Genomic DNA, 22,416 nt, shown 5'->3' with positions numbered 1-22,416 from the left:
TGGGGGTCATCTCATTGTTGCACTTGTTGTTAATTTCATTAACACCAAAGCAGCTGAACCTGATTAACAACCCACTCTGCTACTTAACTGACCAGATCAATAGCCCAGAGGTTTCATTGACTTGACACTATACTCTGATTAACAAGTGTCCCTTTAATTTTTTTGAGCTGACACCCCCTAGTGGTCACTATATATATATAGACAAAGAACCTTTCTATCTGTCTATCTGAATTCCCTTTCAGGTCCCAATGACTGTTATTCTGGAACTGGTGATACCTACATGGGCAAGGCCAGCGTCACAGAGGATGGGGAACCCTGCCTTTACTGGAACTCCTACAAGGTCCTTCAGGGAGAGGTTAATCCTTTTACTGATGAAGCAATTGAAGCAGGCCTTGGGGAGCACAAATACTGCAGGTAATTCAAAGTTTAATATGAGAACTGCAAAGCCATACTGCTAATTTGTTTATTTTAAAAGCATATACTGTATATGTATAATTTTAAATAGGAATCCAGACTCTGATGTAAAACCCTGGTGCTTTATTCTCAAGAAAAATAAGCTGACATGGAACTATTGCAATATTTCCCAGTGTGATGCTGCACCTACACAACCTACAAGTATGGTGATTTTAAGGTTTTTGTATTCCCTCTGTTATATCTTTTACTTGTCTTTTGCTCATGTGTCCATAAACTACATTAATATTTTTATCACTATTCTTGTTGGTGATTACTGGTATTGCATTGTGAACTTCTTGTTTATGAATTTGTTGAGCTAAAAGCTTATTAGCTTTTTCTCCGTGTTCATAGTAATGCTGTCTAGACTTATAAATAAGTTGTTCAGTTTCTTTAGTTGTTAAGATGTTAAGTTCTGTATGTAGGGCCTGCCTTTTCCTTTTTCATTTGGACGCCTGGCTTGTTCTTCATCTATTCTAGTAATTTCATTTCTTAGCTCTGACACTTTCTTGGTTTTTAATTTATTTCTGTGGGAAAGATATGAAATAATCTGTCCTCTTAAGAAGGCCTTTAGAGTTTCCCAGAGTGTTCCTGCAGAAACCTCTGTGGACGTGTTTGTCTCTAGGAAGAAGCTGATTTGTTTGGATATTAATTCTGTGCAGTTCTCATCTGCCAATAAAAGAGGGTTAAGACGCCATCTGCAAGGTGAGTGTGAGGGGCTTATTGATTTTAGCTCCAAGACTAGAGGGGCATGGTCAGAGATAACAATTGTGTCATATTTGCATGATTTAATTGTAGGCAGGAAATTATTATCTATAAAAAAATAATCAATTCTTGAGTAGCTATAATGCACTGGTGAGTAGAACAAATACTGTATGTTCTTGAGTTTGGGTTAAGAAACCTCCAGGGGTCTGATAAGTTGTGATCATTCAAAAACTGTGTAATTATCTTTGCAGTATTAGATGTCGTCCCCCCTGTCACAGGAGTCCTATCTAAGAGTGGATTTAAAACACAATTAAAGTCCCCAGCCATTATAATTTTATGAGTGTTCACATTGGGAATGGATGCAAATAGATTTTGCATGAATTCCTTATCATCAACATTGGGTGCATAAACATTTATCAAAATCATTTTACTGTTATATAAGTTGCCCATGACCATCACATATCTCCCTTCAGGGTCTGACACTACATCTGATGCTACAAATGGAACTGTTCTATGTATGAGAATTCCCATACCTCTAGTTTTCTTTATAAAGCTAGAATGGAACATTTGGCCAGTCCAGTCTTTTTGTAATCTGAACTGATCCTTGGTTAGTAAGTGGGTCTCCTGTAGAAATACTATTTTAGCGTTTAAGCCTGTTAGGTGAGAGCATACTTTCTTTCTCTTTAATTCGTGATTCAGGCCTTTAACATTCCAGCTCACAAAGTTAACTGTCCCATCATGGAGACATTGATTCTGAGTTTTTAATGTCATTTATACTTTTAATTGGTAATATGGCAGTTTTAATCTAAGTTTCAAGATTCCCCATGAGTTATTGCATTTTAGCCTATTGTTGCATTGATATTTATAATTATAAGAATTACAAGAATAGATTAGATATAACCTGCTCTCCTTCTCTCATCGACCATAATAAAATAATGTACACATTTAGAGATTACTATAAGTCTTTATATTCCACTGAGCCCAAAGAAGACAACACACAATCTAATGCATTTCTGGATAATTCACAAATACCACAAATAGATGCTTTAAGTGCTGAGGAACTGGATAAACCTCTAACGCTAACAGAATTACTAGACGCTATAAAGTCACTGCAAAGCGGGAAATCATCAGGCCCTGATGGTTACCCCGTAGAGTTTTATAAGAAATTCTCCCCTCCGCTAGCTCCACTCTTATTGGCAACATTTACAGAAGCTAGAGACAACCAAATACTACCTCAAACATTTCGACAAGCATTAATCACCGTCTTTCCTAAAAAAAAATAAGGACTTGTTACAATGTGCATCATATAGACCAATTTCACTCCTGAATAATGATGTTAAGATACTCTCAAAAATCCTAGCTAGAAGGATGGAGAAAGTGCTGCCCTCGGTAATATCACAAGATCAAACTGGATTTATTAAAGGCCGACACCTATCTTCAAATCTCCGACGCTTGTTTAATGTTATATATTCACCAGCAAAATCAAACACCCCAGAGATATTACTATCATTAGACGCAGAAAAGGCATTTGACATGATCGAATGGAATTACCTTTTCACTGCATTGGAGAAATTTGGGTTTGGCCTGAATATTTGTGCTTGGATCAAACTACTGTATACCAATCCAGAAGCTTCAGTTTGTATTAATAACATTTGCTCAGACTACTTTAAACTAGAACGTGGTACCAGACAAGGATGTCCCTTGTCGCCACTGTTGTTTGCAATCGCTATTGAACCACTGGCGGTTCAGTGTCAAAATTCTTATCAGATAAAGGGGATTGTCAGAGAAGGACTGGAACAGAAAATTTCTCTATATGCAGATGATATGGTCTTATATATATCAGACCCAGAAAACATTGTCCCCGCTGTTTTAACAGCACTAACAGAATTTCAAAAGATATCTGGTCTTAGAATTAATCTGAATAAAAGTACCGTATACTCTTTCCAGTGAATTCACAAGCATATAATATTAGATTAGACACCCTACCTTTTACCATAGCAGGATCAGTTTAAATACCTAGGGGTAAATATCACAAGTAAACATAAAGCTCTTTATCAACAACATTTTGGCGTCTGTATGGAAAAAATTAAGCAAGACTTGCATAGATGGTCAACCCTTCATCTCACTCTAGCCGGAAGAATTAACATTGTTAAGATGAATATCCTTCCTAAACTTCTCTTTTTATTTCAAAACATTCCAATATATATCAATAAATCGTTTTTTAAACAGTTAGATTCAATAATAACCTCATTCATTTGGAACTCAAAACACCCATGTATCCGAAGAGCGACCCTACAAAGACCTCAGGCAGAAGGTGGCATGGCTTTACCTAATTTTCAGTTTTATTACTGGGCAGCAAACATACAAGCCATAAAAACCTGGACACAAATAAATGAACATACACAGGCTTGGTCTGCAATAGAAGTAAAATCCTGTAGTACTTCTTTATACTCCCTGCTCTGCTCTCCAATAAATGAAAGTTATCGCAAATATACTAATAACCCAATTGTGCTTTACTCACTCAGAATATGGAACCAAATTAGGAAGCATTTTAAGATGGAAAATCTTTTATCAGTGGCACCTCTGCAAGAGAACCACCTCTTTCAACCTTCGCAAGTATATCCAGTTTTTAATACCTGGAAAAGTTTTGGGATTAAAATACTCAGAGATCTTTATATAGACAACATATTTACATCTTTTGAACAATTACGTTCAAAATTCAACCTCCCAGCTACACATTTCTTTTACTATCTTCAAATTAGAAATTTTGTTAAACAGAAATTTCCTGATTTTCCCCACCTCGCACCCTCCACAATGCTGGAAAAAATACTGCTCATTGCCGAGGAATTAAACACCATTTCCGCGTTATATAAAATCCTATTAGAGTCCCTACCTTTCAAAGATCCAAGAGGACATTGGGAAGAAGATCTCTTAATCAATATATCAGAAAAGGAGTGGAAGGTAGCAAAGCAGAGAATTCACTCGAGCTCCATATGTGCAAAGCATAGAATTATTCAACTAAAAGTTATGTATCGAGCTAATCTGTCTCACTTAAAACAGTCCAAAATGTTTCCAGGGCAAGATCCAACCTGCGAATGCTGCAACCAAGCTCCAGCCTCACTGGGTCACATGTTCTGGGCCTGCACCAAATTAACATCATTTTGGACAAACATTTTTAAGTGCCTCTCAGACAGCCTTGGGGTCACAATCCCTCCTAACCCATTAACAGCTGTGTTTGGTGTTCTTCCAGACGGACTTGAAGTGGAGAAGGACAAACAAACGGTGATTGCATTCACTACACTCTTGGCACGCAGACTTATTCTGTTAAATTGGAAGAATCCTAATTCTCCTCTTATAAGTCAGTGGGAAACCGATGTTTTATATTATTTGAAATTGGAAAAAATCTAATTCTCAGTTAGAGGATCTGTACAAAATTTTTTCAAAACCTGGCAGGATCTAATCAATATTATTTTAGAATAAGAGAAATAACTATTACCGCATTTAATTCCCTTCTCCATCTCTTATTTACATATATATTTATTTCTCCCTTTCCTTTGCTTATTGTTGTCTTATTAAAAACCCCTAAGCAATTCTCCTTTAGCTAAGCTCTCCTTCTCAGGGGTGGGGTTTGATTTGTCTTTAATTTGTTTGGTTATAAATTGATCTATTTGTATGGAATGATTACAATAAAATTAATAAAATAAAAAAAAAAAAAAAAAAAGAACATTGGGGCACAGTTGGGAACTTGTTCAGGGTAAATTTTGCACAAACATTTGGAAGTTTTTCTTCATACAGTGAACCATAGACACTTGGAATAAGCTAGTAAGTAGTGTGGTAGACAGTAGGACTTTAGGGACTTGCAAAACTCGACTTGAAGTTATTTTAGAAGAAATAAGTGGCTAAGACTGGTGAGCTTTGTTGGGCTGAATGGCCTGTTCTCGTCTAGATTGTTCTAATGTTCTAATGTTTGACCTCACACTAAATATTATAAAAGACAGGTTAAGAGCAATTGGATATGGCAGTATGAGCTCTCTCTCTCTCTGTGTGTGTGTGTGTGTGTGTGTGTGTGTGCGTTTGTGTGTGTGTGTGTGTGTGCGTGTTTTTGTGTTTCAGTTCAAGTAGCTTCAGTATTTCAGTATCCTTCCATTATTGAAATTTTTAAAAATTGACTACCCTGGTCCCTTTTGCTCACTGTTTGCTTTCTATCAGCTCCATTAGTTACACCTCCAGCACAAACTACACCTGCAGCTAGTGATGAAATTGCACCGTCTGCAATATTTGATACCTGTGGGAAGCCAGATTCATCACGTGTTTTGCCTCGGATTTACTGGGGCAGGAAAGCCCTTCCTGGTTCACATCCATGGCAGGTGTCCCTCCAGCTGAACGAACAAGTTGGTGTCCATGAACCTGGCCACCAGTGTGGAGCGAGTTTAATAAAGTCCTGCTGGGCTTTAACAGCTGCACACTGCATATTGTAAGTTGAAATCTTCAGATAGGTGGTCTCTAATATTAGTGTAATATTAAACCAGTTTTATTATTAATCTTACAAATTAGTAATTCCAATATTTTTAAGTACAAACTGATGTTATTTTATTTACTGTATATTTATGGCATTATTATATTGAATTATTTACAGTATATATGTATTTAGGTCTGGTTATGTTTTTTGTTATATTACTTGCATATTTATAAATCTCTTTTGACCTAATGGATGGCACCATGCTGGCACATGTCATATTTATTTAGCCATTTTGGGTTACAGCAACATATAACATCAACATTCACAAGCAATTACCCTTGAATGTTGACATTTTGTTATTGATAAGTATTTAAAAAATCTTATTCATTTTCTTGTTATTAATAATGTGGCTCCACATCTTTTACTAAGTGTTTTGTTTTTCTCTCATCGTAGTTTTGCTCACAGAAAGGTTTGGTTATGACTTAAGATTACCTGATAGAGTCTCTGCCATCCAAAATGTGAAAAAATACATGGAAAGGATCTGTAAAGCATCTTTCCAAATCACAAGTTTAATTCAGTTCATACAATAATTGTCATAAATAGTGACAGTGCTTTTAAAATCTTTGTATTTTTCATCATAATTAAATATGACCTTATTCCATCATTCATTTGTGCTCAGGAACTGTGAAACAGTAGAACTCACCATACCACAACCATGCTAAACTCAAGTTTAAACTAATAACATAATTAAAAAAGTATATATTTTTTAGGTATATAGCAAATTGTAACATAAACTACTGTCTAACTAAAGAAAGTGTGTAGTTGTAAAATACAACCAATATAACAGGGAAACAGGCCACTGATTAATTAATTCTTATTGTATGCAGGTTTCAAACAAAATTAAACAAAAAAAATAAAATTATGTAATTTTTTTTGTGACCACTTACATGTGTATCAAAACAAATTAATAAAATTGTACAATAATAATACTGTATATACTGTTATGTAATATTATATATATATATATATATATATATATATATATATACAGTGGAACCTCGAGCTACGATCACCTCTGTATACGAGAAATTCAAAATACGAGGAAAGTATGAGCGAAAAATTCAGATCTAAATGCGAGCATTGGCTCGCGTAACGAGCCACGAGCCAGGCTGCGGGTATAGCTCGCGGCTTAGCGAGGGGGCGTGGTAGCAGTTGCGAGCCGTGATCTGCGGTGTCTGCGTTTCTTACTTAAGTGCACAGGTGGGAAACTGCCCACATCCATGATTGTTCCTGTGGCTGATGGGCTGCAGCTGCCATGTCCTCCCCGCATATATAGAGAAGCGCGAGCCGGTTAAGGGGGAGAAGAAGTAAAAGAAAAGAGAGGAGAGAGAGCGCAGGCAGGCAGGCAGGCAGGCAGGCAGGCAGGCGGGCGGGCGGGCACGGGAGAGCGAGTGCAGGCTCGCGTGTAGCTGAACAGTGAGCTGAACAGGCGAGCCAAACAGCTGAAGCAGGACGGTGAAGAGAAGGTCAGCTGCATTAAGAGTGTCTCGCCTGTTGCAGAGCCCGCATGGGAGAAGCAGGTGAGACGCTGACGCTAACAGAGAAGAAGCACCGGGGATTGTCATCTGTTTTTTAAAGACTGCATCCTTTTGACGTTTTAACCTCGTGTTAAAGGATTGTTATTCTTGTGTATTTTAAACCTCCACTTCACAACTGTTTTAAGGATTATTTATTTAAAGATTTATTGAATGCTCTACTGCACTTTGGACACCTGTTTTGATTCTTTTAATAATCAGTATATTATTTACCAGTGTTATTTATTAAAGGTAGACTACAGTATAAATAATTTATCAGTGTTATTTATTTTATGTTGATATATTTGGGGTGCGGAACGGATTAACTGGATTTCCATTATTTTCAATGGGGAAGTTTGTTCTAGATACGAGAAATTCGCTATACAAGCTCAGTGCTGGAACGAATTAAACTCGTATCTAGAGGTTCCACTGTATATATAATATAATATAATATATATATATATATATATATATATATATATATATATAATATATAGATATATATATATATATATATAATATGGTGACCTGTAGAGGGCATAACTGAGCCCAGACACTCCAGACACAATTGCACTACAAGTCCCAGGTTCAAATGACTACTTTATTGTCACAACACGTTCACAAAGGCTGCACCTTCCACCAATAACAGTCTGCAATACAGTTGTCTTCCCTTTTATCTTTTGTTTTTCTCCTCCGCTTCTCTACAGGCGAGCTTCATCTAACTCCTCTCCTGACCGTGAGTCCCTGGGTGGGCCAGAGGGTCTCCTTGTACTTCTGGTGTAATGAGGTGTCCTCCTGGAAGTACTTCCAGGTCAGGCAGAACCTCTTAGGAGCAGAAGATTCTGTACCCAGCAGCTCCCTTTAGTAGCATTCAAGAACCCCAACAGGGATGCCCACCAGAACTCCAGTTCCCATTTGGTTCTGCAGGTGTCCAAATGGGAGCTATACCAGAGTACTGGGAGAACAACTGGTCCTGTGAGGCAGTCTCTCTCTGTCCTGCCATTATGGCCTCCCATCTGGAAAAGAAACATGCCACCAACCAACCCACCTTGGATTCCATCTTTTTATTTATATAATAGTATATATATATATATATATATATATATATATATATATATATATATATATAGTGGGGACAATGACATTAAAATTTCTAAAATGTTTGATCAAATACTGAGACCTCCCAATGTATCTATGAGAAACAAAATGACTAACTAAGCAGTCAAAGATATTGATTAAAGGTGTAAAATGTCCTTGAAATAATGATCTACCTAAGAACTAAATCCTTGCAGTCACAATTGTCCCTCAGTGCCATATTTGGACACTGCTTGTTGTATCTATCGTCATGTTGCAAACTATCACAAAGCTTTCTGGACTTTTGTCACGCTGCTGTTATTTGATCTTTTCTCTTTGGTATTTCAGTGCAAATCCATCCCAGTATTCACTCATTCTGGGAGTTGAGAATCTGAGCAAGCCAGGACCTTATGAGCAGGTTCTTGAAGTTGAAGAGATAATAGTGCATGAAAACTACACAGAAACGAATGAGGCTTTGTACAATGATGTAGGTAAGTGACGGCACAATTCTCAGCCCCTGTCCTCTGGACTTTCTTGACGTTTGAGTTCACTCTTGTGTTGACCCAATTTCAGTTTTTCTTTACTTGTTTTCTGTTTTCCCTCCCCACTTTCGAGTTTTTGTTTCTAAATGTGCTCTGCAGACTGATTTATTTTAGTGCTGGTTGTATTTAAATCAGAAACTAGCATTTAACTATTAAAATAACTAGGCCTGCTCGCCAACCCCCGGGAGAGATAGAAAAAAAAGTCATATTAAGGGCTCTCCTATATTTTCTCAGGGTTCTCATCTCATTTACCTGGTTGCCATTGCTTGCTGGTTTGCCCCTTAAACGTAACTAATCAAATCATTTGTTCTGTGGAATATTTTCTAAAGCAAAACTAACTAAAAACTATTGAGATGATAACATATGTACACTAATCACTCTTTTGTAAGACAAGCATTTGGAGAGTTAAGTATGTCCTAGCAGTACGAGGTGCACATTAAAACACTGACATTGAGCGGTATGCCAGTCAGTAACACTGAAGAGACTTTAGAAAATCCATTAGGGAGAAGAAGACTGTAGGGAAAAGGTCAGAAAGGAGGAGAAGTGTATTGAGTTTAGTAGTGGAGGAATAATATACACTGATGCTTTCAGTAGTGAGGATGTTAGTACTACAGTAATATGCCAGTAGCTAAAGGAAATATTAAAGAAATACATGGTAGAGGATGTGTACAGAGTGAAATCATATTAGGATTATAAAGATTAAAAGCGAGGTGGAACTGCCATTTAATCTTCCAATTCTGTAGAGGAAGGAAGAAAGAAGCCATTAGCACATCAGAGTCCTTAAGCTGTCTCCCCAGTGTTTGACAATACATGTATACCAGTGGTTCTCAATCTGTGCGGCAGGCCCCCCTAGGGGGGTGGCGCGAAGATGTGAAAAAAAGAAAACAAGAAAAAAAAATATGAAAAATTAATCTATTGAAACCAAAACAAATTAACTTAAACTACATTCTGATACTAGAAAAATAAATATAGAGTTAGATAAATGTTGATAAAAGTTAAGTAGGTATAATAAAATATGCATCTATGATATATCATTAATTAAAAAAGAACAAATTGGTATTAGTGGGCTCCTTTCAAAAAAACATTAGGGGGGGCACGATTAAAACTGTTATGAAAACTCGGGTTGCAAATACTTAAAGGTTGAGAAACACTGATGTATACAATGGTATAAAATTTATTTTCTGAAGTTACTGCAGCACTAGAAAATGTATTAAAAGACCAGAAGCTAGCAAACTTTGTGTTGTCTTATAAAAAAGTGTTTGGTGAAACCCTGTTAACCACAGATGCTTAATTCACTTAATATACACCACAGGCAAATGTCAAGACAAGACAGGAAAACACAGTGCAGTGGAGTATTCTGGATTGCGTATGCTGACTTTCAAAAGTTTTTGATAATTTGCCCAATGAGTGTCTGTTCATCCTATCACACTCCGGGGCGCACATACCTTATTACACGGGGCTTCTCCATGTTAGCTGTTTTTTTAATAATTAATGACAATCGTAAATCAGTTCTTTATTGTTAGTACTCAAAGTTAGATTGATCATGCCAGCGATGAGTGCCAACCAAAACCTTAAGACGACATGTAATGTGATTTTTGTCTAATTTCTCATTTGATGTGCTTATCTTTCATGTTAAAGTAGACAAACAAATGACTTTTAATGTACTACATATCATTTTTATTATTTTTTCCATACAATACTCTGAACATCTTTAATTTAAAAAAACATTAAGATGCAAGTCATTGATTTTGATGTTGTACATGTTCATTTAGAACGTTTTTTTACAATTATAATGACGCACAACTTTACAAGAGCAATTCAGATAACACCAGTCCTGTCGTTTGGAAGAGCCCACCGATGAAAGAGTTGTAAAGCTGCCACAGATTAGACAGAGTAAGAACTGAGCTACTGCACAGTGAAACATCTAAACAGCTAACCAGACCAGTGGTGACAACATGGGAACAACAGAACTGAGCCCTTCTTTACCTTCCTGTGAATTGCAGCAACAGACTTACTGTAGCTGAGTTCTATTGTTGACTGCAAAAATAAAAAGGCTGTGGCTATTACAGTGGTTTGTGAACACAGTCCTGAAGTTTAGCAAAAACACGTCATGAAGACACGCTGATTTTTTGATATTTTCTTTGTTTTTTTATTTTTTTCCCCACTAACTTTAGCTTTGCTGCGGCTGAAGCCAACCAATGGCCATTGCGCCAATGAGACCGAGTATGTCAAGACAGTTTGCCTGCCAGAGGAGCGGCTGGCCGACGGCACACAGTGTACCATCTCGGGATGGGGTGCTACAGAAAAAGGTGGCTCTTTCTCTCTTTATGCGTTTTCTTTTAACCTGTTTATTTCTGTGCAATTAATAGATTGTAGTAGTTCTGATTTACAGTATGGGTGTTCTTTAGGAAAACAACATTAAAATGAATAATGTGCACTGGGCAGCGTCAGACCAAATCTACCTGCCTAAATCTAAACATGAGTGCCTGCATCAGTAGGTTGTGTGTTTTGAGAACGTTTTACACCTAAAAACGTGGGTTATCTCCCAGAATGTAAAATCACTGCTAACACCTTAACGGCAGTAAAAGTGCGCAGTGAGAAAATGGCTGTAATATCTAATAACACACTACTTGCACAGAGACTTGTTTTGCTCACCTGGAAGAATCCCAGCCCCTTCTCTCTAAGTAAATGGAAAATCAATGTTTTTGTTATCTGAAGTTAGAAAATAAATCAAATGCTCAGTACAAGGACAAATAACTCAGTAATGTAATTCTAAAGTAAATGTGCTGGCCCTGAGCTCATCTTACTTATTGTTTTATCCTACACAAAGAATAATTTAATTCTGGGACTCTCTAGTCATAAAGCTATCTTGTGTAGGTGGGCTTTGAATGCTGAATTTCATTGATTGATTTTGGACAATGTTATTGTATATAACAATATATTGCACTGGGTTACACAATTTTACTTTTATTTGTCACATTTACCAACATAGATGAATCCCACAGTATGCTGAATTCAAAAATCTAATCAGACTTTCTCAAATATGCAAGGATTTCAAGAGAAACACGTTTAAAATTTACCATAACCATATGTTTACACTATATTGTACATACAGACAGATTGGGGGGGTGAGTGGTCGCTATACCAGTCCATAGTGGTGAAGAAGAAGCTGAGCCAGAAGGCAAAGCTCTTTAACAGTCGATCTACATCCCTACCCTCACCGATGGTCGTGACATCTATTGTTGCGGTTACCATATAATTTTCAATTTGCTACCACACAGGGCTCAACAGTTCCTGCAGGGCTGCTCCAAACTCCAATTCCCAAGGACCCCTGCTGGAGTCTGAGGCACCACCTGCAGCCCAGATGGGCTGCCACCTAGTACTCCAGGGGGAAGTAATGCCCTGAATAACCTCTCTCCCTTGGTCCTTCCACTGTCGAGTCCCGGTCGTCCACCACAAAGTGTACAATTGTGTGCTTTACTTGGCCTGTGGATATTCCAGCTGTAGTCAGCAAGCAGACCAAGATTAGAATTGCTGTCCTGATGAAGCCTATCATCATACTCATTGCTGACCACTCCATGATTTCCAAGGAAAAAGTCCAAGTGAGAACCTAAGGAATTGATTTTTAAAGATCTAAATACACAGATGTTTACACTTTGACATCACCTGGCATGTAGCTGTGCCTCAGACAGGGATCAGGCTCCTGTCTCATAATCTCTATTTGTGTTACAGCTGCTGGCACCACTGACTTACTGATAAAACATGAAAAAAACACAAAAATAAAACAGTTCAATCCTTTAACGTTAAAACACACATACACTTTAAAGGGTTAATATACTAAATATACTGTACAGCCTAAAAAAGGATTTAACTCAAAAACTGTGGGAGACAGAAAAACACTTAGCACAATAAAGTACTTTTTAATAAAGTCTTTCTTGACCAGCATTATTTTCAGTTGTTTGATTGAGTTGTGTTGTGCTATCATATTTAGTCTGCCCTATTGTTTAAGTTCAAGGTTGAATTCTTATTTGCATTTGTTGTACCAGTAAATAAAGGGTACATGTAGTGGAAATTCTGTGATATCTTTAAAAACATATGCTGTTGGAAATAATATGAAGGTAAATCAAAAAGTAATGGCAACTTGAAAATTATATGGCAACCACAACGGATAGCAGCTGACACGATGTCACATGTTCGCAATGGCTTGTGGGTAATTCAAACACTGCTGTTAGTCCAGCCGAAGCCAAGTTCAAATGAATATGAGCACTGCACCACGGGATTACCCCATTGTTGAGCAGTGCGCCGTAGTGAGATTAATTTGGGCAGAGGGACTGAAATCTGTGAAATTCACCAAAGGATGTTGCCTCAGTGCAGAACTGAAAACAGCACAACTCAGCGAAAAGTTTATTAACGAGTAGAAAGGTGTAAAGTGTAACTGATGAAGCTCGATCTTGTTGACCATCCACATTATGCACATAGGCCCACATCGACATGGTGAATGCCTTCATCAGAGAGGACTGACGGATTACTTTGTCCACTTTTGCTGCATATTTGGATATCAGCTCTGAATCTGCACGATGACTTGGGGTACCGTAGAGTTTGCACAAGATGGGTACCCAAACAGCCTACTGATCTGCACAAGCAGACAGGTTTCATTCCCTCCGTCCAAAGAATCCCCGCTACAGTGTGTTGTTCAACAATGCACACACTAGCTTAATATCTCTCTATTATAAAAAGAAATCCTGTCCCCTGTCCTGATAGTCTACGATACGTGATCTTCTCGAAAGATAATTTAAAGACTCGCAAGACGAAAGAGACCTGCCAGGGTGCCACGGGAACATAGAACGAGAGTCTTGCAAGACACACCCTACTTACAAGCAATATCAAAAAAAAAAACAAATCAGTAGTGCAAAGGCAGTCACGCAGCCACACAGATCCAGGGCTCTCAGAGCATATAAAGTGTATAAGGTCAATACGGTAGAAATGAAATGAATAGGGTAGAAATAAAACGTCGACGATTAAATGAAGAAGAAAGAATAGCACGGAGAACAGAGACCCAAAAGCGATGGAGAAAAAAAAATGTTAAAAAGAAAAACAATAATCTAGGTGCAAATTTAGAAAATAAGGAATGTGATGATCAGCCTGGAACAAGTGAAATGGAAAAAAAGCACGTCCAATCGGGCGCGGTGAAAAGAGACTCAAATGCGTTGGACAGAAAAAAGAACAACAAAGAATAATCGTGGTGTAAATTCAGAAAATAGTGAAAGTAATTATCAGCCCGGAACAAGTGGAATTGAAAAAAAAGCACGTTCAATCCGGCGCAGAATTAAAATACAATGAGTAAAAAAAAGTGGAACTTCATAAAGACGTTTACAAAACGTTGACGCTAAACACATGCAGAGCAGGTTAGAGACTACGAAACCAGGGAAATTAGAAAGGCTCAAAAAAAAAAAAAAAAAAAAAAAAACGGCGCTATACACATGTGCAGAAAGTTAAAGGATATGAAAGTAGGAATATTAGAAAATATAAAAAAAGAAAGTAAAGATCGCAGTAGCGCAAACAAACAAACTGCCTCATTTAACTATGCACCAGTCTAACTTTGGTTTTGCACAATAATTACTACACTATGCATGTGACAAATAAAGAATCTTGAGAATTTCAAAAACGGAGTTTACCGCACATGCATTTATTGGTTACTTTGTTAGTGTATATATATTTATCTGTCTGCCTATTTAAAAAGCTACATTTACCCCAGGAGTCAAAAACGTTCTGTCTAGCCCTTGTACAAAAACCTAGACAAAAGTTGGGTATCACCTTGGTAACCCCATGTACCTTTGGAACTGTGAGAGGAAAATAGCACGACTTTACAGACGAGTCCAATGCAGAACTTTTTACTTTGTAAAAAAAAATTATTAACTGCTGATGATGTAGATCGTTTTGTCTGTGCTGAAGTTCCAAACAGAGAAACCTGTCCTGACCTCATTAAAAAGATTCAGCATATTGGGACTCGCAAGATTACAAATGTTTTTACAGAAGTTCTGAAATAAAAGTGAAACTAATGAAATAGCAATAATTCAAAGAAAAAAAAAATCTTAAAAGTGTGTATCCGGAAAACCAAACACGGGGGTTGGCGAGCGAAGCGAGCAGGGGACAAAGCCCCCTAGTTCAAATAAAAAAAATGAAAGGAGGAGTACTATTCTCATTTGAGTCGATTAGAAACACTGCTGTCATTAATATAACAGAATGATCTCCTAGGACCCGAATTTAAAACCTCTGGAGTTATGTAATCAGCTGCTTTCCTCCATATGTTAGTCAGTGGTCACCAGTGCAACTTTTTTCTGTTTAAAATTTCCTTTATTAGATTATTGAGTCATTTGAATACACCATCTGTTGGAATGAACAATGCAGTGTATATCATTAGTAAATGAAACAAACACCTTGGAAAGAGCATGTTGAGAATGGCAGTGACAGTGTCATGAGTGATGCTGTAGGTATTGTGGTAGATCAGTGGTCCCCAACCTTTATTCTTCCAAGTTTCCCCAAAGTATAACAAGAATATGTGAGGAGTCCCTGATATTACCCTCTTGTAATTTTGATGCAGTCTTGACTGCCTTTGTTTTTTAAAGGATAATACAAAACTAATAAACCATTTCAAAAACAGCCTGTAAGTTTTAACTGAATTTTTTAGGAATTTTTGGGATAAATTATAACCAGTAATTACAAGAATACACAATTTATCACTGCAGATATTTTTGATAACAGTAACAGTTACTCACTACTCACTTACTTTTTAAATTAAGTGTAAAATGATTACATATTTCTGAAAATAACAAATCAAAGTAATTATTCAAATGCAGAATTAGTTACTGCAGACATATTTTCGTAACCTAATTTCATAAGTTACTTGTTATCCTCTGGATTTAGCACTGGAGTGTTTCCATCAGTGATAGCCATATTGTACATAAGTGGAAATACAAATACATTTTCTCTCCGCATACAACAATCAAGTCAGCAGAAAAGTAAAAAGCACCATGTTGGGTGGTGGCCACAGTCTGGTAGGCTGCAGAAGGGTGGGCAGCCCTGACACCTGTGCTGCTTTTAAAAGTAAGTGGAGTAGCACTTCAAATAAATAAACTTCAAGTCTATAATGGCAAAATTAAAATGTCCCATATCATATAAGAAATGTCCCTATTGTTTAAGTTCAAGGAGGAATTCTTATTTGCATTTGTTGGACCAGTAAATAAAGGGTGCATGTAGTGGAAATTCTGTGATATCTTTAAATTCAAATAAGCAGGTGCTCAACGGCACAAAGGTTACACAAGGCTGCAAAGCTTCAGCCAGGCTCGATGTTATGTCAGGAGGAGCTCCATCCAGTAGCAGGCTTGGGTCAAGAATGAGGCGTGGCTGCCTTGACATGGCTGGGACTGGAAGGGGCGGGGATATCTCAGAGCCAAGGGGGTGTGGTTACTTGTGGCATCTTCTCAATGCTGTGGAGGAAAGAGACAAGACTGTTAGTGACAGCACCCCCTCTCATCCCAGCGTGGTATCACCTACCCTAGCAGAGCGGCACACATGCATGACAACCTCTACATTTATTTACTGCATCACATGGCAACTGAACCATTCAAGATTACAAGAAAACATTTTTCATTTACAGCTTATTAGGCATTACATAGTAAAGCATCAGACCCCGCTCAGTCCCCAGGACTGACTTGTGTTACATTTACAATATAATAAAGACATAAGAAGGAAATTAATGAATATCAATCAGATGAACCTATATTTTGTTTATTTTTTACATCAAATTTGCATCAGGATCTATGCATTTTTATTATTTCTCTAAGCCAGCAGCCAATGTGTTGGGATTAAAATGATATAATTTCTATTAATTTTTCCTTTTAAGCTTATATTTCAAACAATCTTTTGGATGCCAAGGTACTTCTCATTTCCAAGGAGCGTTGTACAAGTAGCAAATCCTATGGAGACAGATTGGACGACAGCATGTTTTGTGCTGGAAACCTGAAGGGTGGACCGGACTCCTGCCAGGTATGTCTTTCACTTGCAACAAGCTATTAACAATTGAAAAATACATTTATTTTAGAACTAGCTGTATGTGGTTTTCATGACAAAGAACAACCCAAAGACTCCCTAGCAGTTTTATTATATTCATGAACTTGGAGATGCGTCTATTCATGAACTTGGAGATGCGCCGGCTTACTCTTACGAATTACCCAGGGCAGAGGATGTGGACCCACCCTCTGGCTTTCGTAAGAAGACAATGGCGATACCATATCTTAGCCGTATCGCTGGCATATGAGTCCTATTATGTCTCGAAAAAATACATCTAGATAGGCACTGTTTTTAGTGAAAACTTCAAGCCTTGCCCTCTGTTGCTGAGGTGTTTCACTTGTATATCGCTGAGGTGTTTTCTTCCTTTCTACGTCGTGTCTCTTCATCTGTGTCATTATCACGATGTTGTTGTTGCGGGGTGTCGTTTGCTGCACACAGGACTTTCGTAGTGAGAAGTGAGGTGCATACAAGTACGGAAAAAATAAACGTGCATGCATGCGCCATCTAGTGGCTGTGATTGAGTGTGACCAGAGCAGACTGCTCCATACACACACACACACACACACACACACGCACGCACAGGTCTTTCATTTATATATGTCTAACTAGGGGGCTCCGCTCCCTGCTCGCTTCACTCGCCCACCCCCGGGTTTGGTTAACCGGATATACAATTTAAAGAGATTGTTATTTTCATTTCATTCATTTTTTATTTCTTGATATTTGCCAGTAATAAATCTGTAGTGAATGAGTTATCCCCCCCCCCCCACCTCCCCCGGGGTGCGCTACACACCAGCCACTTTGCATCTCTGCCACTCACTTTGTGAACAGGGGAGCTGAACGCATCCCAAGGAGATGTGGTTGCTCCTTCGAAACCCCCTCTTAAACGGTGATACAACGGGAAACAAATACATTTTTTTACCTCCTCTATGCTCGATCAGCTGGCTTGCTGCTGCTGTTGCTTGTGCCATTCTGCGTGATCTTGAACATTTAAAAGCCTGTACAGCAGCTGTCCTCTTTGTCTCGTGGAACGTTAAAGTGTCTCCGAGAAAATTACGTCTCGACCCAAGATTTTTTTATTATAATAGAGAGATATGGGGCAATTTTAAACAAAGAGTAAATACAGAACATTCCAAAATGTAAATCTATTTCAATGGATAGTGAGTACAGATACAAAGCTTGCCAAGAATAATACCAAAACTATTTGTAAACAATTTAATTTCCCAGGCATTTGATGATTGTTTTTCTAATCTCTTATCAATGAATATTTTCCCCAAATTACAAAATCTGCCATACGTCCATTTTTCTCGTGTGACCATTGTTTTAGTGAGGACTTTGTACTCTTTATAAAATTATCCACATTTTTTGCATAATAAACCCCAAGCTAGTGTTTTTATACTGCATGTCTCTGTCTATACGTACTGCATATAAAGTCTGTACTGCTTGCTCTCTAGTATTCTTCTGGATTTTCTTAATTTTTTTCCTTATGTATGCGATCACAACCATGGAAAGGAAAACACAAGATGGATTCCCCATTTAATCACTACAAGTAACCACACATTTATACAATGCTTTTCTAAACACAAAGTGCTTTACATAAACAGCGGGAAGCCTCCTGAACCACCACCAGTTGTTGATTCATTCAAATCTGTTGATGACGTCTCATGTGTCTGTTTTAGTTGCTGGTCCAGAATGACAGACATGGGTCATCAGGCTACCTTTTAAAGTGCACTGCGGTGGGTACAGAGCTGTAGTTCAGTGGCTTGTCAGCTCTTCAGGTTACTTGAAGTCGTTTCTGGTGCCGATAGGAATAGATGGCTGTTAGTCTACTGTGTCACCTTAAACTCTTCCCCCATGCATCTCCAGGTGCAGATCCCAGAAGAGACAGATGTTTTTTTCCCTCTCCCACGTTACATATACAGTACACCGTATTACACTGTACATAAAATGTTCACACATGTTTTGCACTCCAGTGAAATGCTGTCTATATAAAGTAACTGAAAAAATCAATAAAGAACAAGTAACCCATTCAAGCCACATAGAAATGGATGCATTCCTTACCGTTTTGCAAGCCTCTTCATGGCTAATTGCTCCCCAGTGCACCTTTGTGATGCTTTCACTCCTTGAAGCAGCTTTATATAAAATGCACAGCTGGGTATTTTCCCCAAGTGATTGCAAAAGAGACAATGAATCTCTTATAACCACCTGTCGGGCTTTTTGGAACAGAAACCTGTGTTTCAGGTCAGGTCAGGTTGGGACGCCTGCCCTGGTACAGCGCACCCACCACATGACAAAACAGCTTGGGATCCTGGTTAGAAACCCCCCAGACAGACACGTGGCCCAGTCCCACTTTACGGAAATAATCCTCTATCTGCCGCAGCCAGGTGTTATGTGGGCGTCCCCTTGGCCTGTTCCAGCCACTCAACAATGAGGATCACCCTCGGGGAATCGCACCACATGGCCATAGTGCTGAAACTGACGTGCCCTCACTATGCAGGTAATGTGCCTGTGTTTGATTTACAAAATCATTAAACATTTATATAAAAGAGGTCACATTGCTTTCCCATATAATTCATTTACACGTGTTTAAAATAGATTTTCATCACTGTACTTTCAGTCCACTTTTACTGGTGAAATAGTCATCGTCATCAAGCCACCAGGAGCTCATTGCTCAACGTCAACACTACACCTGCTTGGCTCCAGGAGTTGGCCTCATTATCCTTATTCTGAATATTGTTTGTGTAGTTTTATTTGAAACTAGCCAACCCGCGGTGTAGCATATGCCACGTAATTATTTATTGATGGGTGAACACTTCCTGAACGACACAGTTTTCCAAATGGGGTGGGTTTGAGGATACGACTGTGAGTGAATGAAAAGATGGAACTCTGGAGAAAGCAACATACAATTGTCTGTGGCTGAAAACTGGTTCTGGCAGATACAGGCATATCTTTTTGAAAGTTTGTCCCTGCGCCTTATTAATTGTCATTGCAAAGGCCAATCTAACAGGAAATTGTCTGCGTGTAAACGTAAAAGGCAAATTTGAATCTGATGGGGTCAGGGATATCCGGGGAATATGGACAGTTTGTGAGGTAGCAGCTGCGATAGTTTTACACTCCAATACATTGTGGTGAATGCTGGTAACAGTCAGTCTAGTGCCGTCACAGAGACTACTTGCTGGCATGAGGTTTCTGAGAAGTATGACAACTGAACCAATTTTAAGTTTGACTTTATGCGGAGGCATGCCAGTGGGAGTAAGACTGCTAAGAAATTCTTCAGGGAATGAAAGTTGATATGCGGGATCGTCTGTGACGATGGAGTCAATGCTGGTGAAAGTTACTTCGTCGATAGGGATAAGTTTCAGTACTTGTTCATTAAGGTGTAGCGAGTCTTCGTTGGTGACGCTTACTATAGCTCGCGTACTGAGTTGTTCCGGAGTCACAGTTGAGAAGTCGATGTCGCCACATAGTTGTTGAACGGGATCAGAAATAAAAGGAAAACAATGTGAAGGTAATGTTGCAGGTGTTCCGTTTTTCCCATCTTGAGAAATCTTGTTCGTGAGGAAGAGCTGTCATATTTGTCGTCAGTGTAAGTACATGCATGTGACGCCACAAAAGTTGCTTGTTAATGCAACCGGCAACAGTAAGTGCTAGAGTTGGTGGGCGGGGCTCTGTCGTGCGTACCCCATGACGCGGGAGGAGTATTGGAGTTGGCGGGTGGGGGTCTGTCTTGCGTGCGTGCGTGCGTATCCCATGGTCGGGCGACTTGGTGGATTATATATAGAAAGGCAGCCGGAACTGAAAAGAACAATGAAAAGTCAACGTGGACTGTAGCAGAGAGGAAAGCGACTGAGGCGGTGTTTGGTGAGGTGCTGCGTGCCTCGAGGGCGAGGGTGGACTCGGGAGGAGGGTTAGAGTTGGCGGGCGGGGCTCTGTCGTGCGTATCCCATGGTCTTAGAGTTGGCGGGCGGGGCTCTGTGAGTTGGCGGGCGTGGCTCTGTCATGCGTATCCCATGGTCTCTGTCTTGCGTGCCATGGTCGGCTGCTTAGTGAATTGTTGGTGGGCGGGGCTCTGTCTTGCGTGCGTCTTGCTTGCCATGGACTTAGTGAATTATGTATATAGATCATATTGTTTGTATGACCAGTCCCCTTAGATGTGTTTGTTCTTTTTATAACCTCACCATTACCCCAGGCCAACACGGCACTTAGGATTAATGAGATGTGAAAGTTCCTCTGCCATTCCAAAGTCACAATCTTAAGACATTTTCATTTTAAAATTTCTCATTTCATCATGACACCAATGACTGAAAGGCAGGTTCATCCCTGGTTGCCGTCACACAAACACAGGCACCCGTGCCCCTGTGCCCCCTCGTGCCGGTCCCATTTATAGGCAGTGGTTGTCGCATGAATTAACAATGGAAGAAGTAAACACGACACTGTTTTAAATGTTTTAAAATTGGGGCCCCTTTTTAAGAACGAGTGGTTTACTTGAACTGGAAAAGCATTTAAATAATTGCATATTTTAGTTGCTCTTCAATAAAATGAAATTTTGAATTACTACTTGAACATTACATGTTTTCACCTTTGCTTCGTTAATTTTCATTTGCGCTTTTCACCACTTGCCGTCATTCAAGACTGCTGTGGCCATGATACTCAAGAGACCCCACTAAATAAAGACTCTCTGATTTGCATAATTTCATAAGCATTGAATTATTCAAGGACATGAAAGGTTCTGCCACTTATTCTCTTATTTCACAATGCTTCACTTGACTTTCTTGACTGTTTTTATGCCAAAAAGAGAAGCAGGAAGGGTGAGCTGTGTGCAGCTTTAACAGGGATTACTGGATCTCATCTTGCCCAGTTTGAATGAGTTGGGGGTGACAGGCCACTTACTGGGATGAGTGCACACAGGCAGATGCCACCCCCTCATCCACGGACGCTCCTGTCCATTCTCAAACCGAGCAACAGCGGAGTGATCTTAGGATGATGAGTGCTGCATTACCGGCTCTTACATCATGAACTGCTCGATTAAGCACTACTTGTTTGCTTTTTTCATTTTTTAAATATTCACGCCATTATCTAAACAGATGGGCTGATCTCTCCAAGCGGCTAATGCAACCTAAGTGTCACAGTAAAAATGAATGTAAAAACTTTGACCTTTTCCTTCTCTTTTGTAATGAATGTAATGCAGTTTTAGGTTACTGAACCTGCCACCTTGAGGTTTACACCACACTGTGAAAGGCAGTAATGCGGTGCCACACAAGGTGACTTTGTCCACTGGAGGTTCAGTGATGTTGTCACGCTCCCCCTGTGTGCCTGTGCATCTCGTCTGGGAGCACTGATTGTTTTAGCTTCATTCTAAGAACATGTTGTCAGTATGACCAACAATTTTAAAACTCTTCACAGAGAATATACAACAACTTCAGAAAGTATTCAGGCCCCCTTCACTTTTTGCACATTTTGTTACATTGAACCCTTATGCTAAAATTGTTAAATTAAAATTTTCCCACATCAAACAACACTCAATTCCCCAGAATGAGAAAGCAAA

The 22,416-nt window shown here is 38.9% G+C and overlaps 1 protein-coding gene across 6 annotated transcripts in view; it reads left to right on the top strand.

Annotated features, from left to right (window-relative positions):
• The window catches only part of habp2 (hyaluronan binding protein 2), a 53,156-nt gene that overhangs the window by 28,376 nt on the left and 2,364 nt on the right, over window positions 1-22,416 (top strand). For 4 of the 6 annotated variants that reach the window (XM_028791446.2, XM_028791445.2, XM_028791444.2 and 1 more), the window contains exons 7-12: window positions 243-414; window positions 506-615; window positions 5,365-5,629; window positions 8,611-8,753; window positions 10,979-11,113; window positions 16,708-16,850. In XM_028791446.2, coding sequence (XP_028647279.2) covers window positions 243-414; window positions 506-615; window positions 5,365-5,629; window positions 8,611-8,753; window positions 10,979-11,113; window positions 16,708-16,850 — 968 coding nt within the window. The remainder of the gene's footprint in view (window positions 1-242; window positions 415-505; window positions 616-5,364; window positions 5,630-8,610; window positions 8,754-10,978; window positions 11,114-16,707; window positions 16,851-22,416) is intronic. The other 2 variants (XM_051922122.1, XM_051922123.1) reach the window with 2 other exon arrangements.

This window comes from Erpetoichthys calabaricus, chromosome 2 (assembly GCF_900747795.2).
Source record: "Erpetoichthys calabaricus chromosome 2, fErpCal1.3, whole genome shotgun sequence".
Taxonomy (NCBI): domain Eukaryota; kingdom Metazoa; phylum Chordata; class Cladistia; order Polypteriformes; family Polypteridae; genus Erpetoichthys; species Erpetoichthys calabaricus.
The sequence above is the reverse complement of the archived record's forward strand: the minus strand, read 5'-3'. Positions and strand labels throughout refer to the sequence as shown.